Source organism: Fomitopsis serialis (assembly GCF_022376445.1).
Source record: "Fomitopsis serialis strain Sig1Antser10 chromosome Unknown B0H18scaffold_15, whole genome shotgun sequence".
In the NCBI taxonomy this organism is placed as follows: Eukaryota; Fungi; Basidiomycota; class Agaricomycetes; order Polyporales; family Fomitopsidaceae; genus Fomitopsis; species Fomitopsis serialis.
Window position 1 is genome coordinate 234,107 of NW_025954975.1, and position 27,199 is coordinate 261,305.

The 27,199-nt window shown below is 59.4% G+C and overlaps 7 protein-coding genes across 7 annotated transcripts; 5 read left to right on the plus strand and 2 right to left on the minus strand.

Annotated features, from left to right (window-relative positions):
* Window positions 1-93: 93 nt before the first annotated feature.
* Window positions 94-1,275, plus strand: B0H18DRAFT_991791 (uncharacterized protein). The gene is made up of 4 exons (XM_048045084.1): window positions 94-182; window positions 241-378; window positions 448-1,011; window positions 1,065-1,275. Exons 1-4 carry the CDS (start codon window positions 113-115, stop codon window positions 1,256-1,258), a joined length of 966 nt encoding a protein of 321 aa, XP_047896347.1. The 5' UTR covers window positions 94-112; the 3' UTR covers window positions 1,259-1,275.
* A 112-nt stretch (window positions 1,276-1,387) lies between these two features.
* Window positions 1,388-3,036, minus strand: B0H18DRAFT_1083665 (etoposide-induced protein 2.4-domain-containing protein; the record flags this gene model as incomplete). The annotated part of the gene is made up of 6 exons (XM_048031690.1): window positions 1,388-1,821; window positions 1,865-1,945; window positions 2,007-2,089; window positions 2,206-2,429; window positions 2,574-2,766; window positions 2,825-3,036. The coding sequence occupies 6 exons, from the start codon at window positions 3,034-3,036 to the stop codon at window positions 1,388-1,390; spliced, it is 1,227 nt and encodes a 408-aa protein (XP_047896348.1).
* Window positions 3,037-3,640: 604 nt separating this feature from the next.
* B0H18DRAFT_991807 (trehalose phosphorylase) lies at window positions 3,641-7,010 on the plus strand. The gene is made up of 13 exons (XM_048045085.1): window positions 3,641-4,132; window positions 4,187-4,348; window positions 4,393-4,431; window positions 4,496-4,837; window positions 4,882-4,990; window positions 5,144-5,148; window positions 5,245-5,297; window positions 5,384-5,583; window positions 5,637-5,772; window positions 5,814-5,888; window positions 5,954-6,245; window positions 6,269-6,323; window positions 6,374-7,010. Exons 1-13 carry the CDS (start codon window positions 4,022-4,024, stop codon window positions 6,826-6,828), a joined length of 2,034 nt encoding a protein of 677 aa, XP_047896349.1. The 5' UTR covers window positions 3,641-4,021; the 3' UTR covers window positions 6,829-7,010.
* Window positions 7,011-8,303: 1,293 nt separating this feature from the next.
* Window positions 8,304-10,755, minus strand: B0H18DRAFT_872563 (uncharacterized protein; the record flags this gene model as incomplete). The annotated part of the gene is made up of 4 exons (XM_048040240.1): window positions 8,304-8,856; window positions 8,912-9,162; window positions 9,228-10,271; window positions 10,360-10,755. 4 exons carry the CDS (start codon window positions 10,753-10,755, stop codon window positions 8,304-8,306), a joined length of 2,244 nt encoding a protein of 747 aa, XP_047896350.1.
* A 1,688-nt stretch (window positions 10,756-12,443) lies between these two features.
* B0H18DRAFT_991818 (uncharacterized protein) lies at window positions 12,444-13,388 on the plus strand. Its single transcript, XM_048045086.1, has one exon. The coding sequence runs from the start codon at window positions 12,621-12,623 to the stop codon at window positions 13,347-13,349; it is 729 nt and encodes a 242-aa protein (XP_047896351.1). The 5' UTR covers window positions 12,444-12,620; the 3' UTR covers window positions 13,350-13,388.
* Window positions 13,389-15,358: 1,970 nt separating this feature from the next.
* On the plus strand, window positions 15,359-15,648 carry B0H18DRAFT_991823 (uncharacterized protein). Its single transcript, XM_048045087.1, has one exon. The coding sequence runs from the start codon at window positions 15,386-15,388 to the stop codon at window positions 15,569-15,571; it is 186 nt and encodes a 61-aa protein (XP_047896352.1). The 5' UTR covers window positions 15,359-15,385; the 3' UTR covers window positions 15,572-15,648.
* A 9,661-nt stretch (window positions 15,649-25,309) lies between these two features.
* Window positions 25,310-26,255, plus strand: B0H18DRAFT_991844 (uncharacterized protein). Its single transcript, XM_048045088.1, has one exon. It carries the CDS (start codon window positions 25,488-25,490, stop codon window positions 26,214-26,216), a length of 729 nt encoding a protein of 242 aa, XP_047896353.1. The 5' UTR covers window positions 25,310-25,487; the 3' UTR covers window positions 26,217-26,255.
* Window positions 26,256-27,199: the final 944 nt, after the last annotated feature.

The following is a 27,199-nucleotide window of genomic DNA, read 5'->3' on the forward strand; positions in this document are numbered from 1 at the left end:
TCCGTGACCCGTGTCAGGCGGTTGTGACATGCCATCACACAGGCGCTTAATGCCGAGACGCGATCGAGCTGCAGAAGCTCACTTTTGTCCGTCGCGCCTTGCGGTACTAGTTATGAGTTCGAGCGGGCGCAAAATTCCCCTCCGAGTCTCCAATAACAAAGTATATGTTTGGGACATTGACGGTTGGTGTTCAGTACTTCTTATACTATGGCTCCGTGCTAAGCATAGGGTGTCACCCAGACATCGCGGCCTTGCGTGCGGACCACCATATATGCGGCGTCCTGACAGGCACGCTACCACACCTCTCCCAGCAAAATGTCTTTCTCGGGCCCCCTCTCTTACTTATGCCCGAGGAGGTAGTCCTCCTCGTCGACAAACGTAAGCTCCCACTTCCATCCCGACATTAATTCTAGCTAGACTTCACCAAGCGCCTTTTCTTTCCTGCAGAGCTCGCCGTGCTAGTGGATGACCCCGCCGCACACCGCACACCTTCTCTCGATGCGCTAAAAGCATGGAACACAGAACGCGCTGCCGCTGCACAGCACCAGATCGCGCTTGCAGAAACGAAGGAGGCCTCGGAGAAGGCGGCGACGCTGTCCATGTCGGAGGAAGCGCTCCGCAAGCGGCGGGAGCGCGAGGAGCGCAGAGCGGCTGCAGCGCGTGCCAAAGCCCTAGCAGAGGGTGAGGACGTCGCTGTTCCTGAGCCGGCGGGCCCGGCGTCTGCTGCCGCAGCAGTCCCTTCAGCAGCTGACCAGCGGCCTGACACTCCAAGTGCTCAAGCCACTCCGGCGTACACAGTCACTCTCCCTGGGAGCTCCTCAGCACTCTCGTGGTATGACTCCGAGGGGTGCACATACGAGACCATCGCAGACGCACAGGCTGCAGGAATATGGACTTACCCTGCCGACCTGCACGAGCGTGCAAAATGCCGGGTCTTCAGAGACCTCTGGGAAAAGGGCAACTTCATGGGCGGAGGGATCAGATTTGGCGGTGACTTTCTGGTGTATCCCGGTACGTTACAGTGTCGAGTAAAGTGCAATCTCGGCATGCTCACATCTGGGCAGGGGACCCTATGCGCTATCACTCACATTTCGTCGCCAGCGTTGTCGATTCGCCTGTGTCTACGATCAAACCGATGGAGATCGTAGCGCACGGGCGATTGGGTACTGCGACGAAGAAGGCCCATTTAATCTGTGGCTGGGACGACGAGAAGCAAGAAGTATCATATTTCTCTATCGAATGGGCCGGCTTTGGTTAATGCAGACATCAATGAATCTGCCATTTCTCATGAAGAGACGTGCGATGCATATGCGTGGTCAGTCCGTGACGTATGAGGGTTACAAGATGTACAGATATTCGAATTCAGCGAGCAAAGAAGGGAACATTCTCAGTCACGTTTCCGCCGGGGAGACGACCCGGCGCTACCCATGCTGGTACTTCCACTGACCCGCATCCTAGCAGCAGATCCACTGGGCGGCAGGTGCATCTGCGGGCTTGGCCCTACCACGGGGCTCAGCTCTACGAAGTCGCCTTCCTCCATGCTGTCCACTGCCTCGCTGAACATCCTGCGATGGCCCCTGCTAACGCTACTGGAAACGCCCGGCAGCTTGCTCGCTCCCCTGCCGCCGCCGAGGCTGAGCAGGCGCACGACCCAGTCGTTTAGCCACAGTATGAGGGCAAAGATTGGGAGGCGGATTGGGATGGCTGGATGCGGGTGTCGAATGTCCTCGAGCGTGCTGGAGGAGGCGCTGGGTGGAAGGGAGACGGCGGGGTTGTAGGGGTCGAGAGGGACGGACGGGCGTGCATGGCCATGATGATGTACTGAGGAAGGTGAGGACTCTTCGGATGACGACGCGAGTAATACGTACCGCAGGGAAGACAAGCGCGAATAGTGCTGCGTTGGCGAGGCTACTGCCCCACATGCATAGTGCCGTTGAAGGTAGCCCTGGAGGCCTGTGCTTAATCTGGGGTCCATCTGCCAGTGTACTCCGAGCACGAGAACGCACCGAATGCCCAATAGTATGCCCAACGCTCCTCTAGATGCCTCACTCTTCTCGACAGTGAGAGCCCCCTGGTGATCCATACATGCCTACCCAATGCATGAGCAACGACTTAACCTGCCTGCCTATCACTCACTCAAAGCAATAGTATCTACAGTACCGTCAGCCCAGGTCTCACCATGACACATGCGAGACACGCACTCACGCGTCGACCCAGCAGAAGAAGGTGAACCCCGCGAATGAACCCACCACAGGCACGCGCCCGAGCGCAAGGGAGAGCACGAGCGATGTCATGACCATGATCCCGCCATACGCGGAGGTTGCAAGGGAATTCAGGAGCCCTGTGTACGTTGATGGCGGCGCTGCGCCTGCGCGAGGGCCATGCTGAAGGGTGAAAGTGCGCTTCGCGATCAGGCCGCACCAATTCCTCTAGGAGTCGGTGTTAGCGTCTCAGATGTCGGTGCGTCGCTACACAGCGCATCCGCATAAGCTCCACGCCGGTGGTTCCCCTGCGGCGATGCAAACTGGCATACATACAGACGGCACGGAAGGTGGAAGGACGGGAGGACTTACATTGAGATAGAGGGAGATGCCCACGACCGGGAGGAGCCAGAGCACCTGATACGCCCAGCCGACGTTACGGTGCAGCCAGTAGTGCTCCCCCTGAGCGAGCGGGAAGAGGAGAAGGTCAAACAGGTATATTGACGCGAGCGAGAGCAAATTCAACAGCAGGGACTTGAGCACATTCCCTCGGATCTCGGAGTCGCTGCGATCGGCGGGCGAGGTCAACATCGAGCGCGGGTATGAGCCGGACAACACCGCACCTCGCGACAAGCCTGACGACGGTGTCCCAGCGAAAGGCATCGACGAGTCCCCGCCATGCGCACGAGAATTGCACGCGTATTGTGTCCTGTAGCGGAAGGAAATTCGGGTAGGACGACCTAGACGTATAGAACGTGCTCGCAGAGGGCGAGACGGCATAGCTATGGTCCACGGACGGCGAGATGGGATATGCGCGGTGCGACGACCTCGACATCGCCGCGATCTGGGTCGAGCGAGAAAGAGCGACGATGAAGGTCGTGCGTCCGGCACCTTCGTCACAGTGCGCGGTGAAACGCGGTGTGACACCATGTGACGGCACGCGTATCACGCAAACCTCGCGCACGACGGAGGAGCCCTTCCCAATCTTCTTGTCGCACCTTCCGTTCGCTCTCGCAACTCTCCATCCTGAAGGACCATTCCGACATGTGTCGGTGTTGCGACTCATCGGCGACCGCGAAATGTTCTCGTGTATGCGGACACACGTCCAGTCTCTACAGTGCCAATACCAAGACCCTGCTTTGCGCCAAGTTCCTACCAGACTACCGGAAAGAGGAGTCTGACCTTCGCACTCGACACAATCTCGCAGCGACGATGCGCCGCAGAATAATACGGCAGGACTTCTACGTCCAGAAGCTGACCTTCTGCACACAATTGGTCGGCGGAAGTCCACCTGCGAATGCAACGAATGTCTGCAAGCGCTTCATGAAGTCCATCTGACGGGCACCCACGCAGTACCTGATGCGCGGCCGTCACCAGCGGATGGCTCGACTGGAGCAGACTGGCCGCATTCAGGCTGGCCTGGTTCTCATGACCGATGTGCCGCAGTGCGTGAGTTGTTGTGGTTGCAGCGTGGCAGATTGACGCATATAGACGGGCCTACAGAGGCTGGGCTGGGCCCGTCCGAGCGGCGAGGGCTCTGTGGCCGTGGGGGGCAGCGCAGAGGCGGCCGCGGGCGACATACACGCGTATCTGCTACAGGTCGCTGGCAGCGGAGACGGGGAGAGGCTCGAGGAGACGCGTCCAGACGGGCGTGGAGTACCTTGTCACTGTGAGGTGACGTGACATAATCCCGTTCCTGCGCCGATCGCACAGACGCGCTGCGTGCGTTCATAAGTCCTCGTTCTCCGCCTCAGCCACTCACTTCGCCATATAACACCCTGCATCCCCGTCGCATCTCTTTCTCCATCCTTCGACACGCCATGGCCCCTCCACACACTTTTGAATCAAAGTCCTCCGTAACCGCAAGGCGCAGGCTGTCCAGCGTCGCCACTGCTAGGCGTCCCAATGTCCCCGGATATACCAGTCTGCAGGTCAGTTCCCGCCTCGTCAGCCTGTGGATTGGCTCCCTCATATGCTTCGCATAGCCCATGTGGGCCGGTATCGCAGGAGTCGTGATCAATAACAACACGCAGTACGAAGTTGCAATGTCCATCCACGACTCTGTTTACTGCACGGACTTCGCGTCATCTGTGGTGCCGTACGATGCAACTGACCCCGAGAAGCAGGCTACGGCCATCGAGCAGCACGTCCTCGAGACCCTCCGCAAATTCTCCTCGGACATCTCTGCAAGTTCCTGGGAGCAGGCGTCACTTTGAGTCTCCTGCGTGAGGTGGGTAGTCATCACACCAACGTAATCCGCGAGTGGAGCGCACGAGCCTAATGGATGCTCTCAGGCGCCCAACTTGTGCACCCGCTTGTGGCTGGACCTGGACATTGTCCCTATCGTCTTCAACATCAAACCCTACCACACCGACTCTATTACTCGCCCGAACATCAAGCACCGCATCTCCTCCACCACGGGATCTTACGTTCCCTCAGGGGCGGACACGCCGACGGTCTATTACGACCCCAACCAGCTGCAGGATAACTCCAAGCTCACGACCAATGCGCAGACCAAGCTGCCCATCACGCGCACTGTCGACGAGCAGGCCGACTCCGCTGCACGGAAATGTATCATGTACTTCGGGCCCAACAACAACCCGCGCCTGAGCATCGGACCGCGCAACCAGGTCGCGGTCGACGCGGCGGCAAGATTCGCCTCATTGACGACCTCGACGAGTACCGCAAGACGGTCGGCAAAGGGACGTGGAACGCGGTCATAAAGCTCGCGGATGAGCTCCGCGAGAAGAAGATCAAGTTCGCGTTCTTCTCCTCTACCCCGCAAGGCGGTGAGTGTCGCGCGGAAATCCCCCCGCGTTTCCCCATAGATCCTATTCATGACGGAGATTGATCAGTTGCGCCTTGTCTTTTTATGCTGTCAACCCTGCTCGTGAACTCTACACAACGAATTGAATTGACTTGACGCGTTCCTGGCTTCTCAGGAGGTGTCGCTCTCGTGAGTAGACTTCATTGTCGGCGGGAACTCGTTCCTCCGGCGAGAGAACGGCAAAACAGACGCTGACGGATTCCCCGTTCATTGTAGATGCGTCATGCGCTCGTGCGGTTCTTCAGTGCATTGGACGTCGATGCTGCTTGGTACGTCCCTTGCTCTTTCGGGCCCGCCTACTGTTCAGGGGCTGCGGTTGCTTCTGAATTCTTCTGACGCACGCTCGTCACGCCAGGTATGTGCCGAACCCGTCGCCGGCCGTATTCCGGACGACGAAGAATAACCACAACATCCTGCAAGGCGTCGCGGACCCGAGCTTGCGCTTGACCGCTGAGCAGAAGGAGCAGTTCGACCAATGGATCCTCAAGAACGGCTTGCGTTGGACTGCCGAGGGCGGCCCGCTGGCTAAGGGTGGCGTCGACATCGCGTTTGTTGGTCAGTCCACTCCCTCCCGCTCTCGCCGTTTAGGTTCTGACCTCGTCCTCCAGATGACCCCCAAATGCCCGGCCTCATCCCGCTGATCAAGCGCCTGCGCCCGGACATCCCCATTATCTACCGCTCGCACATCGAGATCCGGAGCGACCTCGTCAGCATAGAGGGCTCGCCGCAGCAGGAGGTGTGGAAGTACCTCTGGAACAACATCCAGCACGCGACCTGTTCATCAGCCACCCCGTGAATAAGTTCGTGCCCAGTGATGTTGCCCCGGAGAAGCTTGCGCTACTGGGCGCTGCCACCGACTGGTCAGTCACTGCCTCGATTCTGGTTTGGCTCAGGGTATGCTGATCTGAGGTATTTGTGTTTGTAGGCTGGATGGCCTGAACAAGCCCCTTGATCCCTGGGACTCACAGTACTACATGGGCGAGTTCCGCTCGCTCTGCGTGAAGGACAAAATGTACGAGCTCGCGTGGCCCAGGCGCGAGTACATCGTCCAGATCGCCCGCTTCGACCCGGCCAAGGGTATCCCGGATGTCATCGACTCGTATGCGCGCTTCCGCCGCATGGCGAAGGGCAAGATCCCCACGGAGGAGATCCCACAGTTGCTGATCTGTGGCCATGGTGCGGTCGACGACCCGGACGCGAGCATCATCTACGACCAGGTGATTAACCTGATCCAGGCAAGTACCATGAGTATGTGTCGGACATCGTGGTCATGCGGTGCCCGCCGAGCGACCAGTGTGAGTCCCGCTTGCTTCATGGAGGGGGGCGTTCTCTGACGGTCTTCCAGTGCTGAACGCGCTCATGGCCAACTCGCGCTTCGCCCTCCAGCTCTCGACGCGCGAGGGCTTCGAGGTGAAGGTCTCCGAGGCGCTGCACACGGGCAAGCCCGTCATCGCGTCGCGCACGGGCGGCATCCCGCTGCAGGTCATCCACGGCAAGAGCGGCTTCGTCACCGAGCCGGGCGACAACGACGCCGTCGCGAAGCACATGTTCGACCTCGTCACGGACGACGAGCTCTACGAGACGATGGCGCTCTACGCGAAGACGCACGTCTCGGACGAGGTCGGCACGGTGGGCAACGCCGCGGCGTGGATGTACCTCGCGGTCATGTACTGCAGCCGCGGCGTGAGGCTGCAGCCGAAGGGCGCGTGGATCAACGACTTGATGCGCGAGGAGACGGGCGAGCCGTACTTGCCTGACGAGCCGAGGCTGCCCCGCGGGGACCTCCACGTCCAGGGTTGAACTTGACTGCCAGCCTGTCAACACGAAGTTTGGAGGTGATAAAAGCATTTCTTGGCAGGACTTTTGTTGTAAGATTCGTAATGCCTGACCAGGCAGTGCTTTGTATACCAAAAGCTGTAGAAGTAGAACTGTCGTCGCTGTCCGCTGGAAGAATCAAAGCTGTGCGCACTGTATACCACTGCGGATGACCTGCGAGGACCCGGAATCGGGACGACGACTGGCGTCAGCTCTATGGCCGTCAGTCTGTGTTCGTCGACTACTATAGGATCGAACGGGATCGATCTTGCAATGGACTCCTCGAGGATGCTGCCAGGCCGTCTCTGGCCTGGGTGATCGGCGGCACTGGTCAAAAGTCTAACGGGCACCTGGGAAAGTCAGGTCAGGAATCGGAGGCAGTCCCGGACGGATACAAGCTCCACCGTTGGCGTTCAACCTGTGGGCCACCTGGTGTTTCGATGATGAAACACCCTCTAGTGGCAGAACATGGCGCGGACGGTGGGCGAGCGTTCCTAAACTTGGCGAGAGGTGAGTTACTAGGGCCCTGTGATCGGTCTGAATCATCGGCGGATGGACGAGAAGTACTTGAGGATCAACGAGCCAGACTGCATTAACCGGTAGCGATCACCTGCCAAGGGCGGTAGACCGACTACTCGAGAACGTACTGACAGGCGTAAGTGTATCCGACCTCTGTAGATATCAATAAACGATTAATCTGCAAAGGGCGGGGGAGACGGAGACGGAGACGTATAGCTTGTCCATGAGGCGGAGTGCATAATGTCAATGAGAGTCCAAGAAGGCACAAGGAAGTACGAGAGCCGACCTAGAAAACAACGTCGACACAGCGAAGATGTGTATGACGATAGATACATCAAAGATGGAGAGCGGGAACGGAAGAGAGGCGAGAGGATGGAGAACGAACCGGAGACAGGTAGGATGATGCAGATGTACGCGGCAGGAGTATGCCTATTGTTGTATCTATACATGCGAAGATATGCGAGGATACCACAGCTACACAGCTAGCGCCGGAGCATATCATGCGCGACGGGGAGGCCAATGCGAGGGTTGTTGACGATGCAAGTGGCAGATTGCGGGCGAGCGACATGAGGGTCGCGGCGCCACAGATGAGATGAGGATGAGATGAGATGAGGAGAAACGCGACACTGAATTTTGCTGTTTTCTTGGATCGAGGGACTTCGGAGATTTGGCCTTGGGAGGCGGCGGCTTGAGGAGAGCGATCGGCATAACGAGCGTGGTCAGCGAAAGACGTACTGCCATGAGAGCATGAGATGTCTTGGTGCATAGCGTGTAGAGGGGTTTGATCGTTCGTTGCGGGTGGACGTGGGTTTCGGTCTTCAGATCATGAGGTGCGACATAGGGGTACAACACGGGCGACGGCGGCATGATGCAAGAAAAACGGTCAGGAGCGGAAGTGAAGTTCAAAGATGTTGGAGTGGGTCGATTGTGCGCGACACCACTCAGTAGGCGACGGGAATGCGAACGACGCCGTCGTAGGTCTCGGTCCTCCCCAGCCGGCCGACCTTCTTGGCCTTGTACGTGACCGTCTTTGTCGGAGGAGGGCAGGGGCTATCACCAATATCCGTGTCGTCGCCATCGCTTTCGTGGTCAGCACTTCCACCTTCGGCTAGCATCTGCAACGCGGAGTTGGTGCCCATACCTCCACGTCGGCCCCGCGCGGCATTCGCGGCTGCAAACAGGTGAGTCGGACCGCCGCTGGGCGCGGTGTTCCTCTTCGGCTGCTGCGAAAGCGCCGAGACTGGCTTGCTGTCGCCGTACGCGTACGACTTGGTCCTTCCGAACTTGCCCTTGCGGAACTGGTCTAGGTCCTCCTTGCGAGACTGAGCGAAGTGGGGGTCGTCCATCCTCACGTAGCCGCTGGGCTGGCAACGAGCCCCCGCGTCCTGGTAGTACTGGCTGTAACCACCCTCGAGGATGTAGATCTCGGGGTAATGGATCTTGGGGTAGACGTGGTTGTTCAACGCACGGTCCTTGGAACGAAGATACTTAGCACTGAAAAGGAATTTGAGCGATCATGTGATTATGTGAAGCAAGACAAGCCACTCACAAAGTCGGCGCTCTCTTAACACTAAACTCACAGTGGAAAACAAGGATCGTCTTCTTGCCCGCGTCGCCGCTAGTGGAAGCGATCGGCCTGACTGTGCTGGCGCCGAGGAGGAACTCCTCGACACCAGCGGTCGTGTTGATGTTAACTGCTCCAGGGATGTGCCCGCCATTGTACTCGTAGTCGAAACGGCAGTCGATTATGTGGTAAGTGGTCAGTTGCGGGTCGAATTTGCCATCGAGAAGGGCATTCATCTACGGCACAATCGATCAGCGATCCCGCACAAAAGCAACGGTGAAGAGATGTCGAGATGACTCACCGTCTTACTAGTAATGCGCATCAACCCGTCCTCCCGGACGCGGTGGCAGGGCAAGATCTTCCCGTGCGCTTCATTATCTCCAAAGCTGCCCAGGCCGTTCAGGTACTTGCTCCTCGGCGTGTCCCTCTCAGTGGGCTCAACCGTAGCCCGGTCTTCGCGGACCTCGGACCTCCTGAGGCCCTTCACCATCGCCTCGCTGTCGCGACGCACCATCGACGTCGCACCCGTGTTCGAGCGGAAGTCCTCCGTGCCATCGCAGCGGCGGATGGTCTTCACCTGCTGGCGCTTCGCGTACGCCTGCGCCGGGGAGCTCATGTCTGCAGAGCTATCGAACGACTGGCCGTCCTCAGACGACATCGACTGCTCCATCATCGACGGGGGGAGCATCGCCGAGAACGCACGTCGCACAGGGGGCATAACATGCCTCGGCAGGTTGGAGGCCGGCACGTTGCTCTCCTTCTCTCCGATGGGGTTCGCCGAACGTGGGCCCGCGACGAGCCCATCTCCAGGCGCGATCAGCGCGCTGAGAGCGGGGCGCCTCGGCCTCTTCTTGTTCGCGTTCAGCTCGAGAGGCGAGCCAAGGCCGCTAAGCATGGGCTTTCTGAGCGCCTGGATGCTGGGCATGCGGTTCAGCTTGTGCACCATCGGGGACGACGGCGCGGGCGACGACTCCATGGCGGCCTCCTGCTCGAGGATTTGATGGGCGAGGCGGGCCGACCCACGCATCGGCGAAGACGAGCGACGTTTCTTGGAGAACGGCTGAGAGGGGCTCTCGACAGGCGTCCCGGGGGAGGTGCCATCCGGCACCGCGAAGCCATCGAAGTCGCACGCGCGCACCTGCGTAAAGTAGTCTTCAAAGGTACTGATCGTCGGCGCAGCGGACGTCGGGACCGCGAGCGGGTTGTTGTTAACGTCGAATGCGGTGATCGTCGGCACGGCGGAGAGCGGACCATCGCTGGGCACCGACGACGACGGAACGTAGACAAATGAAGAGTCGACGTCCATCGCGTCGGATGCCGCGGGGGACGACGGAATGTTCTGAGGCTGGCAGGGAGCCAAGCGTCAGCTACTCCATACGTTGCGATCGAGCCTGAGCGCGAGTGGCTCACTGGCCCGAAACTGAACAACTCACCTCTGGCGCGACGTTCGCGTCCTGACCACCCGTCGCCATCCATTCGAACGGCAGAGCAGCTCGTTGGAGCCGTTTGCTCGCCCCGTTCGTCCCAGTCGACTTGGCGACAGACTGCAGACTCGTTACCGAACCGTTCCCGCCCGAGTTGTTGCTCATGTCCCGACCGAAGAGCCTCGCGTTGCTCGTCATGGCGCGCGGGCGACCCATGAAGGGACGTTGTTTGTCGACGCGCGTCGGGGGCGCGGGCGAAATGTCCATAGGCGCGTAGTCCGGATGATTGTCGCGCTCGCTTTCCGGCGCAAGGTCGAGCGTGTCGCGAGGCGGCGAGTTGAGCGACATGGTCGACGCGAAAGAGAGCTCGAGGTCGTCCGCCTCAGACGAGAGGAAGTCGTCCATTTCGACGCGTGCTGCCGGCTTCATCAGCCTCTCGCTCGCCTTGCGAGACGGCGCGGGGGGTACGTCGAGGAAGGGTTTGTTCGTGGCCGAGGGGTTTGAAAAGCCGAAGAATGACATGTTTTCGATGCCAAAACGGAATCCAATGCGTTTCTTGTTTTTGATCGTATACGGTGCTGCTAACTCTGTTCGGCGGGAAGGCTTCAGTATGCTTGGTATGCGCATGGCGGAGAGATTAAGGATACAACGGCTAGCGATACACAGTGGATGGTACAACGGACGACCGGAGGGTGGTCACCGGATGATGGTGGCGAGTGGGGAGGAAGCAAGACGGAACAGGATACGAACCAAACAGTGTGGCCCCGGACAGAGGTCGTGGCCCGGATGAATCGTTGGTTTAAGTATAGCCGGCTAAGGGTTAAGCAAGGTCAGCGAATATGAGCGAAAATGGACATGGACCGAAACACTGGAAATGTAAGTGATCGAACGGCGGTGCATTGTGCATTGTCCTGGCCGCGAAGCCTGGTTGGCTGGGCGAGGCTCCCAATCCGGTTGGCCATCAGCAGCGACCGCAGTCTAGCGACCACGACCTAGACCGATATGGACGAGATAGTGGCATGCGGACGCTTTGGGCTGGAAACGAAGCGGGAAGAGGGGCGACTTGCCTTGTACGGTGAATGAATGTGTGTACGGAGGAGGCCGCGCCTGTCAGGGAAGAAAAGGGGTGGTAAGGGACCTGCTGGCACTCAGAAGGGTAGAGCAGCTAGCCAAGGAGTCCTTACGCGAAACGAACCAACGAAATAGGGAATCGGCGCAAACGACTTTGTGTACGTCTGTGGGTCCACACCGGGTGCGCAAATAAGCGTCTCGCGGTCACTCCGAGCAGCGCTGGCTGTACTCACGAATGAACGGGGTATGGGGCGTCGCCGGAATGTACAGACCTGGATGTGCTGTCGCGCGTGTCGCAGTACAGATAGTAAAGAGCTAGCAACCCCCCTTGCCGCTTCCTCTCTTATTTGCGCCTTGTTTGGCCTATGTTCGTTTTGGACGCGTCTCTCACGTGGCCGCGACGCGCGCGAGTTCATCATCTTCTCGTGCATCTCCCGCGGCGCGCGCCCGTCCCTGCCACCAGTCTGCCATCGTCGCAGGCAGCGTGGAGCTGCGCCTTGCTTCTGCCCGTCCCTGGCTGCTCCTGACGCAGCTCGATGCCCGCTCCGTCCGCGCTTTGTGCACTCGCCGACGCATCCCATTGGCTGCCGCCCCGCCCGCGTTGCACTCCTCTCGCCGTCCTCGGTAGCCCTTCTCTCGCTGTTCTCTCCGTCCCTCCCCCGTCTTTCTCCTCCTCCCGTCCCTTTCCCGCGCTCCCGCCCCGTGTCCCGCTGCCCTACGCTCATGCGCACCATCGAGACGAGTCTGCCGATACCCACAACTCCGCGTTTTAGCTCGTTCTTGGGTCCACACAGGTCCTTTTTCTTTTTCTTCTCCAATCGCGCGCATTCATCCAGAAAACTCGTCTTCTCAGCGATCATGTCCGACTTGTGTCCGCCTCCCCCGCCCCGAACCCGCTCCAAATCCCCCACCTGTGCATTGCCGGGCGATGCTCCAGCATCCGGACATGCTCCTCTCATTTTGGGGACCGACTTCGTGCACCGGACGACTCGCTACACGCCGTTCTCTGCGGCCCTGCCCAACAAGCGCCCGCGGTCGTCCTCCGCACGCGCTGCCTACCACCCGCCTCCTCCTCATGCTTCGTAAAGTGCGCTGCACGCATCCTTCGACCGTCCGCGTCGCCGCCATCACCCGTCAAGCGTCCAGCTCCACCCCAGCCGCGTACGCCCACCCCCGAGTCTCAGGCATAGCGCACCGCCATGCCCGCGCAGTGCGCTCACATAGCTGCGTCGACAACACACGGCGAGCAACGCACGAGACGGCATACGTACTTCTGTACGACGGTACCCACGCCCGTACCCTCTTGCGGACATCTCGCAGCCGCCGCCGACAGCGATGCCGTCCAATCACACGCGAACAGTATTGGGCAACTCACATGCCAGTCCTGTGTCGGCCGAGTTGCTCGCACGTATCGTGAAGACGGACTTCGGCACGACGACCTCCCGCGGTCTCCTGCCCGCCTGCAGCCATTTCGCAGCAATGGCAGCAGAGACGCTTCTTCCTGCGACGTGCAGGCGACGCGTCCCAATACATCGCAAGTCCCTCTGTGCGAACCTACGTACGTACGCCTACGCTTCTCCCAAGAACCTCGTACTCACTACTCTAGATCTACAGCACTCGGACGACTGCCCGCGCGTCGATCGCTCGTGCGGCGCCGCGTCTCCTCCCGCTCCCCACCGTTCGCAGCCACCGACGAAGCTCACCAGCCGCGAGTCCTCCTGACCCCCGTGTCGTACGGACGGCTACGGCCGCTCTACATGTCCCCCGTCGTTAGCAAAGTCAAGAACCGCCTGAACCTCAAGAAAACGTACCTTCGCCCGGCAGCGCGAGTACCGACGACCTCGACACCGTACACGACGACCCGCACACTCAGCCCGTCGCCAAGGCGCGCTCACTCGGCGAGCGCATCTGCTCTGCTACCACAATGAGGTCAGTACTCGCCCGTTCGACTCAGTCGGAAACGCAACTCACCGATGCCTCCTCTCCCCCGCAGCCCCCGGTTTTATACCTCGCCCGAGGGCTCGTCAGCGCGATGACAGCGGCCAAGTCGCCGTGGCTCTTCCGGGGCGCATCCTGCGCGACGTCCGCGGAAGCGAGCGTGGCGCCGCTTGCATGGACGCCAGCCTCGTCCGTGCCACCGACGCCGGCGTTCGGGCGCATGCTCGATGGCCCGGGCGTGTGGTACGTGCGCGTTGATCGGGCAGGGTCCGTGCACGTTCTCCGTTGACGGACGCTCCGGGACTGGGGGTGCTTGGCGCGACGGGCAGCCTCGCGCGTCGATGCTGCATTCGTCCACCACGCAGCCTGCAAGACGACGGCGCAAGGACGTGCCAGTCGGGCCTACGTCTCTCTCGGGTAGACGATACGCGCAGTGTGCTACGACGCATGCCGCTCGGGGAATGCGATCCGGACGGGCTGCAGCATCGTACGAGATGCGCAGGCGGTCTCCTTCCATTTGCAGGACAGCCTCTCGTCGCGTCCAGCCTGCGAAGCAAGTGTTCCAAGCCGTTCATGCGAGCGAGCACTGGCGGTACGTCTCGCCGCCCGGCCTCTTCCCTCCTCGAGTGACATGCTGCTTCCGTCGACGCATTGCCCTCACCCTGCTCGTCGACGAGACCGTTCCCCGCGCCACGGGGATGAGCGAGGTGAGTGCTGTCGCGGTGTTTCTGGTGCTGATGTTCTGTCGTTCAGTGAGCCGGAGGGTGTGGTGGGACGGCTCGGGGAGGATGCGAGGCGGGAGCTATGGTTCATCGGGAGGATCGCGGGTGCAGAGGGCGTGACACCACGGTGGGAACACGCCGCGCGGCGACGGACGTACGTCGACGTCGGCGCAATGTCTGCGTGCACGACTGACTGTGCACGGAAGAGTCCCCGCTGCGCAGACGACGGTTGCCGTGACGGGCGACTGGCACGTCGTGCGTGTTGCTCGAAGTAGGTACGGAGTCCGTGTATGTAGTCTCGAGGAATAGATATATATCTGTTACTCTACATGGTGGGCACGGACCGCGAGCGACGGTCAGAGCCGTCGCAGCGTCCCCCTGTGGTATCCCTGCGAGTTGGCCAGGTCAAAAAGCACGCCACCTCCGTCCGTGGTGTGTACGCGCAGAGCTACGTCTACAGTTCTCGGGGCCCGGGCAGTGACGCCTTCGATTACCACCGCCTCTCCGCCGTCGGCTACATGAGCATCTTGTCGAGGTACCGAACACGTTCGTTCTGCGGACGTCGGCGAGTGTACGTGAGCAGTCTCGTCTCGGAGGGCCCGCCGAACGACAGCGAGGCGACTGAACGGATTGCGCACCTGCGCACCGCGAACGCTTCTGACCGAGTGGTGCGACACGCCTGCTCGACGGTCACACCGCATCGCATCGTCGGACAAGTCGGAGATGCCACTCACTTGACGGTATCCCACCAGCTGCATCTCGTCGGGGCCTGGGCGACGCGGGGCGAAAAAGCTTGCTGCCAAAGGACTCGAGCTAGAGCTCATGACGGCCAGTCGATCGCTTGAGCTCCGCCGGAGAGAGAAACGCGACTCACCGAGACGAGCCTGGAGAGCTTTGAAATCCAGGAGCGGAATGGCGAGTGCGACATCGCTGTTACTCGGTTGCCGACCCAAACGGCTTCGACATCGGGTCCTTTTCACTGAGCGAATGGATCCCGCGGTGGACGTGGCAAGCAATTGGACCATGGCGACAGAGCCATCGAGGACCATAGATAAGACTTACTGAAGCACAAAACGGGAAAGGGCGGGAGCAACTGGTGCGAGTGTCAAGCGATGTATATGTCGGCGTTCGCGCATTCTCCGCACTACCTGTGCTGGAGACGATGGGTCGATGAGATCAAGCCCGCTCGACGCCGAGCTACCGGTCTCATCCGTTCTGCGAGTATCGATGACAGCTGGGCCTACGACCATTCGAGAATTAGCGGGACCATGAAACAAGCCCCGTGTCCCGCGACTCGCGACCAAATGGACTACGCACCTATACACCACACGTCCGGCCCTCACACCATACGAGCTGCATCTCTTGCGGAAGGCTGTGGAGTCTGCCCTGAGTTGTCGGTGGCATCGAGTTGCATCGTCAGGAGGTGCCGGCGTTTGCTCACGAAACACTGCGCATTACGCCGGTCGAGTTTGCGGAGGCGGGATAGCTAAGTCACCGCTGTTCAGTGTTCAGTCTTTCGAGCTTTGAGCACGGATAAGCGACGCCGTCAAACACGAGCCCTTCATTGTGCGAGATGGTGCGGTGGAGTACACAGGCCATTAGACGGCCCATGCGTCGTGACTCGGATGACAGGACTTAACGAGGACAGTAGTAGAGGCACAGTAGCGCAGGAACAGAGTGAGAGAACATACGAGCAGGCTGGGAGCGGCCGGGTAGTATATACATATCTTCGAGCAGTCTATTCAGACATGTATATGTTGATGTTCTGCGTTCTGCGTACTATCCTCGTTCAAGCCGAGGGATTGTTCAAACACGAGTTGCCGACGTCAAGCCGTACGGCCAGCTTGCGTCAGGAGCGGACCAGTGCAATGTACGGCACTTACTGAGGGTCATTGCGAGCCTATTGGACGAAGGCATGCACGCCGAGGGTCAGCAGTTACTGCGGAGCCTGACGGCGAATACGAGCCTTCCCGTGAGCGTACAGAGGTCCGCGTCGACGCAATACTCACCTCTGTAAACCAGGACTGTAGACAGTTCGCTGTCTCGGCTGTGAATACTCGACCACACGCGACTCTGCTCTCGCGTGTTCTCGAGTTGCTGCGGCTGCTCTACTGCATCCTCGAACGACAGGCAGCGCACATGTTCCGGCACGGAACGACTGACCGGTATCATCACGCTCGTAGGCGGAACCAGATTGCAAGAAATAAGTACCGTTAAAAGGTGTCGCGGACACGGCGGAGGAGGCGCTGCGGGACAGTAAGTAGACTCATCCTCTTTCCATGCTCAAGTCTCTGCAGCGTATGCGTCAGGGGCTTCATTCCCAGCGTATGTACACCGCATCGTAGATGTACGGCTCGGTCTCGGGGAGTGCGATTCAGCTTCGCTGCGCATCTGCCGTGTAACCCAACGACTCGGACAACATGGGGGAGGGCGGAAAGCTCGACTGGCAGCTATGCACCGTGATTCAATGCTCGCACCGCGAGCCGGTCGTCACAGGCGCAGCGTCAGGGACCCTGCACGAGGGCTAGACAATGCGTCGGTAGTCGGCTGCTCGCCGACGTCATCTTCTATGCAGCCCGTCACGTCTTCGAGCTGAACGCCTTCGCGCAGATCAGTGATTTCACAGGCACCCAACAGGGAATTGGACGATCTGAATACCGTCCAAGCAAACGCGGACCGGGTTGTCCGGACCAGTCATTGACCCGTGCGTCGTCGCCGTATCGACACGAGGCTGAGAAGGAAGTGAGCGTACCTTGGTCTGGTCTGCATCTTCTGCGCTCTCTGACGGTTGACGGGAAGCAGGGAGGGCGGCCGAGATGCGGCCATGCAGACAACGCCGCAATGCTTCGCATTGTCTACTGCGCAGTTGCCAACGCAGAATATGCTTCGAGCAGCCACGCAATTCCACGATGTACGTCTCGTTGCGCGCAGGATGCAATGAATCTGCTCGCCGGGATAGCAAGCCTTGCTGTTGCAGCAGCAAGTACATACCTGCAAGCGTCGTGCATTGTCATTCGCGTGCCTGCATGCAATACGCCGCGGTAGCGGGATCGCGCGTGGGTCCTCGATGCGCGCAGGCAATAGTGTGCCCGACCAGAGATAGAAATCGGGTGACAGCCGATGTGACGCCGCGCATATCTCGTATGAGAGTGTCATCCCCGCAAAATGGATCGTTATTGTCCTCGTTGACATTGCTCGAGGATGTGATCGCGCGGGCGCACGTATGTCAGGAGCTGGACCGGCAATGCGATCGGTCCTAGCTGGTACATTCGCGCCAAGCAACCACCTTTGGTCATACTATCCGCGACACGGAAGACGGTGGGATGCCCGTCTGCCGCGGTCTGCCAACACCCGGATCAACATGCAGAACGCACGAAGAACGCATGACGGCACGTATGCATTGCAGCCGATCGTATGCGCGTACACCACAGACAGTAGAATGGTGCCCGACGTCCCGCCAGGGAAGCTCGGGCTACTCGCTGCAGCATTCCTCAGCATTCTTTCTCAAATCACAGCCATAAACCAGGCACGAAAATCCCGGTTTCGTCCTCAAGAGATCGTGACACATGTCACGGGCAAAGGATATCCTTTTCAGACAGAAGTACACACGCAGACTCACCAAAGCTATCTCATTTCCCGCCAATCATCTCCTCACGCCGCGCGCCCCGTCCGAGCCACTCGATCGTAGCTCGTTTGACAGGATCTGTCGAGTTCATGGCTAGCCGGTGTTTGGTAGAACACGGAGTTCAAGTTGAGTATTGACGAGAACGTGGATTGCCTGCCCCGACTCGGCGCGTGTGGTTGCGAGCATGCCTGAACAGTAGCACGCCATAGGCAGTTAATAGCTCAAGCCGACGAAAGCGCGGCGAGTGTTTGACGCAGAGGAATCGCGTGGAGACCGTGCAGAGACAGTTGGAGATAGCTGGTAGTAGCCGACGCCGTTCGTAGTGACATGCACGCAGATGGAGTGGGCCGACAGGGATTGATTGTCAGCCAAGAAGATAGGCCCTAGTCATCGGAGTGCAAACGCATATATGCCGCATCAAGACAAAGGAATCATTTCGGCGAGCGGGCAGGTGAATGGATGGGAGGAGGAGAGCTGTGGCTGAAGCGCTGAAGCTTGATGTCGGGTCCTGGACGCGTCACGACTCGTGCGCGTGACCGTGCCAGATGGAAAGAACTTGATTAGGTACCTCAACTGCATACGCTCCGTTTCTTTGACAGAACCTCGGATGCCTGTCAGACAGCTTGGTTATCGAAGCCGCGCGCGACACAGGTCGTACTGACGTCATGAATAGAACATTTTGTGTCGACAGCGCCTTGACAAACTACACATGAAATGCGCGGCCGTGCGCATTTCCGGGCAGTCTTCGTAGCATATGTTCGCTCGTAAAGCTCGCCGCAAACGACTCGTAGCGATCCGAGTCGTAGCTCCCACCCAAGCTTACGGGTTCCGGATTACCATATCGGGGATACTACCTCCCGCGTCTTGCTTCCACGAGCTCATCGGCCGCTTGTGACAAGGCAATCTGTGACGGAATAACAGTGAGTAATCCATTTCCTCACTCCGTGACTAGTAAGGATGTGGGCCTACTATGTGAGTATTACTGATCATTGAGTTCCGAGTCTGTCATGGACAGTCATGGAAGATTGCTGTATCAGGTAAGTATGAATTGCATGCCATAGTCCAGCTCGGTCGATGTTCGAGCATCATTCATGTTGCTGAGCCATTGGTCTGCCAGTTAGTATCAGCTCATGCACTTGGCAATTCTGTTTTCACTTTGAGATTCATTGTGACTCGTGAGCCACTCTGAAAATGAGTAGTATACCGGAGAAAGTGAGGTCAAGATCAGAATCGCAGCATGAGCATTGTCACACAGTGTTCATGGGACACTGCGGACAACCCGGATTGTGCGAGGCGCTTACATAGGCCTAACATTGCAAGGGCGTGTATATTAGTAAGCCATCAAGTGAACTTCCCTAACATGGGAAGTACATTCCTAGAACATGGCACGATTTCGGAACATAGGAAGAACATAACACTTACATTCCCGATTCTAGGAACATTCAAAATGTTAGGCCGAACAAAGGAATCCCATTCTCTATGTTAGGAGCTCCGACTTAGAGCCGTAAAAATATACACGCCCTTACAATGTAAGTACCATGTGAGCGCTTCGCACAACGCGGTTTGTCCGCAGTGGGAAGCACGATAGACTGACGTGAGACAGGCGCCGGGCACATCGGAGGAGATGAGTGGCGGATTTGATGTGCATTTGTGGCGCTGTTGAGGCGAGCATCAGCCCGGTGAGTGCAAATATGGTGTGAGCTGTTCTGACACGAGTCTGGCACTTGATATGCATGAGCCGAGCACCAGCAACATAAAGGTCAGTGGGCAGATGGGCGAGACACACTACTCTTGACCGTCACTATGCCTCACCCTCCTCCACCGTCGGCGCAGCCTTATCACTGTTCCCCGATCGCGCCGATCTACTGCCCGCTCCTACGTTCAATGTTTGGTGGTGTGGGCCTATGTACAGTCAGTCATTGTCGTTGTGTCTGTATTCATACTCACTGTTTGTGATCTTCTGACAGCAGCTATGTACTGAAACCTCACATCGAGAACGAAGCTCCGCGAGCCACACCCGTCCAACTGTAAGTGGCTTCCCGATATAGTAGTAGTGACTTCGTCTCAGCCTATCACAGCAATGTCGCTCGTCTGTCTCGTACGCAAGTGAGGCTTGACATGACCAAGACCCAGTCCGACTTATCAGGGCACAGGCCAGGCTCCTGGCTTGAAGCCGGGAAGCTCATTAGTACGTCCGTCGCTATGTAGTAAGCAGAGAGGTGTCATGACTGTTGTACTAATGACGGGCTAGATAGGTTGGCCAGGTATCCTCGAGTATCCACAGCCCAGGCGAGCTCACCTCCGCGCCCACACGAATGCGTAGACAGAGGCGCCGACATGTCATCATGGATCTGCGATCATTTGGACAGACGGTTCGACAGGTACGTTGGTCGCATTGTATGGATTATCTACGAATCATTGACTGGTGCGGCTAGATGGGCATGCACCGTGTCAAAATACGAAGCTCGCGCATCGACTGTGCTTTCCGGAAGACACCGTCGTATTGTAGGTCGCATGCCATAGTCTTCATTTCGAGTGTACTGATCCTCCGCACTCAGTTCCATATATACTTGACCGATGAACGTGCATAATCAATGATATTGTATGTGATAACCTGAACCGAACGTGCACTGTCAGTCGCGAAGCTCGCCTGGTTCTGGCGCCACCAGCGCGCATGCAGAGACCCAGGTATCTGATTGGGATATACTTACCGAGTTTACTATCTGAGGCATTCGTTTATTTTGCCGCATCGACCCATGCGAGCCGTGGCCGATGCAGGTGTAAGTATTATGCGACTCACAGTAACACTGGTGAAGTGCAGCTGCCCGAGTCGCGCCGTGATCCGTCACGGTACAAGATGGAGTACGGCAGCGACTGCCTCTGCACGTCACACCGTCACGGAGATTTGCAAGATGACGGGTCGAAGGGCCATTAGTACGTCGTCCCTTCCTATGTTCTTCTGCGCTTTGCGAGCGCGATGGCTCCCTGCTGCCGGGTATTACGATGGGACATAAGGTGAGCAATGACAATACATGCTTACCTTCCTCATTCTGATCTGCGACGGCAGCCACTCTGGTCGACGCAATGCATATCGACTGCTCGTACGTCGCCGCTACTGCAACACCCCCATATCCGGCCCGGTTCGGCCGTGCAAGGCAATGTATATATAGATCGTCTTCCCGCGAGCGGCGCGTCTGCGACGGTGCGTAGACAGCGAGATGCACATGTGCCGACGCCGACTGACACCGGACTGAGCAGGGTTGCTGCCCACGTCCGCCAATCTGTCTGCCAGTCAACAGAGAGCAGCGCGTCAGCGCTGGTCAGGCTATGTGATTGCATCGGTGTCTACAAAGTTCGTGAGCGTAGGTCAGGGTATCAAGACCTTCGTACCTTTGCAGCCTTCGGCCCATCAACGCTAAGGGTATCCGTACTGACCTATACTGTTCGTGAGACCCGGCATGGCAAAGTAGGTATGTATCGGCGTCCGGCGAGCGGCTTCTCGGGCCATGTGCAAGGTGCGTCATTAATTCGACGCTGGTGCTGGCCGGGTGGTTGACATTACAACAGGTTGGCGGCGCCGAGTTCGTGAGTATCGATGAGCAACAAGTCCTTCGTACCTATGGAGGCTTCGAGCTCAAGACCAATGCATGGTAGTATGACCACTCACCAACACTGTTCACGACGTCGGGAACGGCAAAGTAGGTATATATCGACGTCCGGCGAGCGACGTCTGGGTCGTCTGCGAGGTGCGTTTTGAGGTAGGTGCCTGCCGTCCGTGTCCGAGCCCGAGCCCGGGCACGCAGCGCCGCGCGAGCGCTGCTCCGTAGGCTCGTTGGGCAGTGGACCAAGTCAAGTCGTGAGCGTGAACGTCGATGTATATATAGATCGACGCCCGGCGACCGACGTCCCGCGCCATGTCCTCCTAGGTGCGTCAGTGATCTAGCGGGACGTGTGCTTACTTTGTACCGGGAACAGCAATGTCTATATGTATCGACGCCCGGCGAGCGACTTCCTGGGCCGTACACGAGGTAAGTTATCCAGTCAGCCCTGCAGTGAAGTGCCCTCTTGGCTGACGTGAGACTGTGTTGCACGGGCCCCTCGTCATAGTCTTCCGCGCAAGCGCAGCCACTCTGCTGTTGCTGTGTACGACGGTCCAAGTCGGCGGCGCGTCCGAGTCTCGTCACGAACGACGATGTGTATATGGATCGCCGTCCGGCGAGTCGTATTAGATGTAAGCTCATGTCCTGGGTCACTCGCACTGACTACGCCGGCGCGACAGTCTTCCTCGGCACAGGGAGTCCATGCCGCACGACTTCTGGCCTTCGTTCACGACCCACGTTCGCGGGCCGATACGTGGTGAGTTACGTCGTCTGTGCATTCGCATCGCGTGTTCGCTGACGTTGCGTCGGCAGAGTGTCGCAAGCGCGTCATCGTGCGGTGCCGACTTGCTGGGCTGTAAGCCGTGTCTCGCCGTCGCGTGAGTCTTCCCCGCCTTGAGTACGTCGTTTGTGTTCGCTGACTATCTGCGAGGGCGAGCTCGTCGCAGACTCTGGGCACGACGTCACCATGTACTCGGGGTAAGTGAATGTATTGACTCTGTATGTACACGCGGCGACGGACGTACGACGAGGGACAGACGTACCTGGGTAGGGGGAAGGGGCTACGTGTTGCAGTGCGCGAGGGAGAGAAGGGGGGGCTTCTTTTTTTTTTTTGTGTTCATCAGCATGTACATACCGGGCCCCGTTTTGCGCGATGGACGAAAAGTTTTGACCACCGATAACGCGCGAGCTCCCTGCGGGGAGGCGAATCCATGCCCGAAAAAAGTACGTTTTTGGACTTGGGCAAATCGTCGCGTTTTGCGCTCCAGCCAATCCCTGCGCCCACACGTAAAACCCCCACGCCCGCCGTGCGACGATCCCCGCCCCGCGCCCACGCCGCACTCGCACGCCTTCGTACTGGCTGGCAAGAACCGGCGCATCATGGTTTCTGAGCGCCTGGATGCTGGGCATGCGGTTCAGCTTGTGCACCATCGGGGACGACGGCGCGGGCGAGGACTCCATGGCGGCCTCCTGCTCGAGTATGTGGTGGGCGAGACGCGCCGACCCGCGCATCGGCGAAGACGAACGACGCTTCTTGGGGAGGGGCAGGGAAGGGCTCTCAACAGGCGTCCCGGGGGAGGTGTCACCCGGCGCCGCGAAGCCATTGAAGTCGCATGCGCGCACCTGCGCAAAGTAATCCTCGAACGTACTAATTGTCGGCGCAGCGGACGTCGGGACCGCGAGCGGGTTGTTGTTGACGTCGAATGCGGTGATCGTCGGCACGGCGGAGAGCGGACCATCGCTGGGCACCGACGACGACGGAACGTAGACAAATGAAGAGTCGACGTCCATCGCGTCGGATGCCGCGGGGGACGACGGAATGTTCTGAGGCTGGCAGGGAGCCAAGCGTCAGCTACTCCATACGTTGCGATCGAGCCTGAGCGCGAGTGGCTCACTGGCCCGAAACTGAACAACTCACCTCTGGCGCGACGTTCGCGTCCTGACCACCCGTCGCCATCCATTCGAACGGCAGAGCAGCTCGTTGGAGCCGTTTGCTCGCCCCGTTCGTCCCAGTCGACTTGGCGACAGACTGCAGACTCGTTACCGAACCGTTCCCGCCCGAGTTGTTGCTCATGTCCCGACCGAAGAGCCTCGCGTTGCTCGTCATGGCGCGCGGGCGACCCATGAAGGGACGTTGTTTGTCGACGCGCGTCGGGGGCGCGGGCGAAATGTCCATAGGCGCGTAGTCCGGATGATTGTCGCGCTCGCTTTCCGGCGCAAGGTCGAGCGTGTCGCGAGGCGGCGAGTTGAGCGACATGGTCGACGCGAAAGAGAGCTCGAGGTCGTCCGCCTCAGACGAGAGGAAGTCGTCCATTTCGACGCGTGCTGCCGGCTTCATCAGCCTCTCGCTCGCCTTGCGAGACGGCGCGGGGGGTACGTCGAGGAAGGGTTTGTTCGTGGCCGAGGGGTTTGAAAAGCCGAAGAATGACATGTTTTCGATGCCAAAACGGAATCCAATGCGTTTCTTGTTTTTGATCGTATACGGTGCTGCTAACTCTGTTCGGCGGGAAGGCTTCAGTATGCTTGGTATGCGCATGGCGGAGAGATTAAGGATACAACGGCTAGCGATACACAGTGGATGGTACAACGGACGACCGGAGGGTGGTCACCGGATGATGGTGGCGAGTGGGGAGGAAGCAAGACGGAACAGGATACGAACCAAACAGTGTGGCCCCGGACAGAGGTCGTGGCCCGGATGAATCGTTGGTTTAAGTATAGCCGGCTAAGGGTTAAGCAAGGTCAGCGAATATGAGCGAAAATGGACATGGACCGAAACACTGGAAATGTAAGTGATCGAACGGCGGTGCATTGTGCATTGTCCTGGCCGCGAAGCCTGGTTGGCTGGGCGAGGCTCCCAATCCGGTTGGCCATCAGCAGCGACCGCAGTCTAGCGACCACGACCTAGACCGATATGGACGAGATAGTGGCATGCGGACGCTTTGGGCTGGAAACGAAGCGGGAAGAGGGGCGACTTGCCTTGTACGGTGAATGAATGTGTGTACGGAGGAGGCCGCGCCTGTCAGGGAAGAAAAGGGGTGGTAAGGGACCTGCTGGCACTCAGAAGGGTAGAGCAGCTAGCCAAGGAGTCCTTACGCGAAACGAACCAACGAAATAGGGAATCGGCGCAAACGACTTTGTGTACGTCTGTGGGTCCACACCGGGTGCGCAAATAAGCGTCTCGCGGTCACTCCGAGCAGCGCTGGCTGTACTCACGAATGAACGGGGTATGGGGCGTCGCCGGAATGTACAGACCTGGATGTGCTGTCGCGCGTGTCGCAGTACAGATAGTAAAGAGCTAGCAACCCCCCTTGCCGCTTCCTCTCTTATTTGCGCCTTGTTTGGCCTATGTTCGTTTTGGACGCGTCTCTCACGTGGCCGCGACGCGCGCGAGTTCATCATCTTCTCGTGCATCTCCCGCGGCGCGCGCCCGTCCCTGCCACCAGTCTGCCATCGTCGCAGGCAGCGTGGAGCTGCGCCTTGCTTCTGCCCGTCCCTGGCTGCTCCTGACGCAGCTCGATGCCCGCTCCGTCCGCGCTTTGTGCACTCGCCGACGCATCCCATTGGCTGCCGCCCCGCCCGCGTTGCACTCCTCTCGCCGTCCTCGGTAGCCCTTCTCTCGCTGTTCTCTCCGTCCCTCCCCCGTCTTTCTCCTCCTCCCGTCCCTTTCCCGCGCTCCCGCCCCGTGTCCCGCTGCCCTACGCTCATGCGCACCATCGAGACGAGTCTGCCGATACCCACAACTCCGCGTTTTAGCTCGTTCTTGGGTCCACACAGGTCCCTTTTTCTTTTTCTTCTCCAATCGCGCGCATTCATCCAGAAAACTCGTCTTCTCAGCGATCATGTCCGACTTGTGTCCGCCTCCCCCGCCCCGAACCCGCTCCAAATCCCCCACCTGTGCATTGCCGGGCGATGCTCCACCATCCGGACATGCTCCTCTCACTTTTGGGGACCGACTTCGTGCACCGGACGACTCGCTACACGCCGTTCTCTGCGGCCCTGCCCAACAAGCGCCCGCGGTCGTCCTCCGCACGCGCTGCCTACCACCCGCCTCCTCCTCATGCTTCGTAAAGTGCGCTGCACGCATCCTTCGACCGTCCGCGTCGCCGCCATCACCCGTCAAGCGTCCAGCTCCACCCCAGCCGCGCTACGCCCACCCCCGAGTCTCAGGCATAGCGCACCGCCATGCCCGCGCAGTGCGGTCACATAGCTGCGTCGACAACACACGGCGAGCAACGCACGAGACGGCATACGTACTTCTGTACGACGGTACCCACGCCCGTACCCTCTTGCGGACATCTCGCAGCCGCCGCCGACAGCGATGCCGTCCAATCATACGCGAACAGTATTGGGCAACTCACATGCCAGTCCTGTGTCGGCCGAGTTGCTCGCACGTATCGTGAAGACGGACTTCGGCAAGACGACCTCCCGCGGTCTCCTGCCCGCCTGCAGCCATTTCGCAGCAATGGCAGCAGAGACGCTTCTTCCTGCGACGTGCATGCGACGCGTCCCAATACATCGCAAGTCCCTCTGTGCGAACCTACGTACGTACGCCTACACTTCTCCCAAGAACCTCGTACTCACTACTCTAGATCTACAGCACTCGGACGACTGCCCGCGCGTCGATCGCTCGTGCGGCGCCGCGTCTCCTCCCGCTCCCCACCGTTCGCAGCCACCGACGAAGCTCACCAGCCGCGAGTCCTCCTGACCCCCGTGTCGTACGGACGGCTACGGCCGCTCTACATGTCCCCCGTCGTTAGCAAAGTCAAGAACCGCCTGAACCTCAAGAAAACGTACCTTCGCCCGGCAGCGCGAATACCGACGACCTCGACACCGTACACGACGACCCGCACACTCAGCCCGTCGCCAAGGCGCGCTCACTCGGCGAGCGCATCTGCTCTGCTACCACAATGAGGTCAGTACTCGCCCGTTCGACTCAGTCGGAAACGCAACTCACCGATGCCTCCTCTCCCCCGCAGCCCCCGGTTTTATACCTCGCCCGAGGGCTCGTCAGCGCGATGACAGCGGCCAAGTCGCCGTGGCTCTTCCGGGGCGCATCCTGCGCGACGTCCGCGGAAGCGAGCGTGGCGCCGCTTGGCATGGACGCCAGCCTCGTCCGTGCCACCGACGCCGGCGTTCGGGCGCATGCTCGATGGCCCGGGCGTGTGGTACGTGCGCGTTGATCGGGCAGGGTCCGTGCACGTTCTCCGTTGACGGACGCTCCGGGACTGGGGGTGCTTGGCGCGACGGGCAGCCTCGCGCGTCGATGCTGCATTCGTCCACCACGCAGCCTGCAAGACGACGGCGCAAGGACGTGCCAGTCGGGCCTACGTCTCTCTCGGGTAGACGATACGCGCAGTGTGCTACGACGCATGCCGCTCGGGGAATGCGATCCGGACGGGCTGCAGCATCGTACGAGATGCGCAGGCGGTCTCCTTCCATTTGGCAGGACAGCCTCTCGTCGCGTCCAGCCTGCGAAGCAAGTGTTCCAAGCCGTTCATGCGAGCGAGCACTGGCGGTACGTCTCGCCGCCCGGCCTCTTCCCTCCTCGAGTGACATGCTGCTTCCGTCGACGCATTGCCCTCACCCTGCTCGTCGACGAGACCGTTCCCCGCGCCACGGGGATGAGCGAGGTGAGTGCTGTCGCGGTGTTTCTGGTGCTGATGTTCTGTCGTTCAGTGAGCCGGAGGGTGTGGTGGGACGGCTCGGGGAGGATGCGAGGCGGGAGCTATGGTTCATCGGGAGGATCGCGGGTGCAGAGGGCGTGACACCACGGTGGGAACACGCCGCGCGGCGACGGACGTACGTCGACGTCGGCGCAATGTCTGCGTGCACGACTGACTGTGCACGGAAGAGTCCCCGCTGCGCAGACGACGGTTGCCGTGACGGGCGACTGG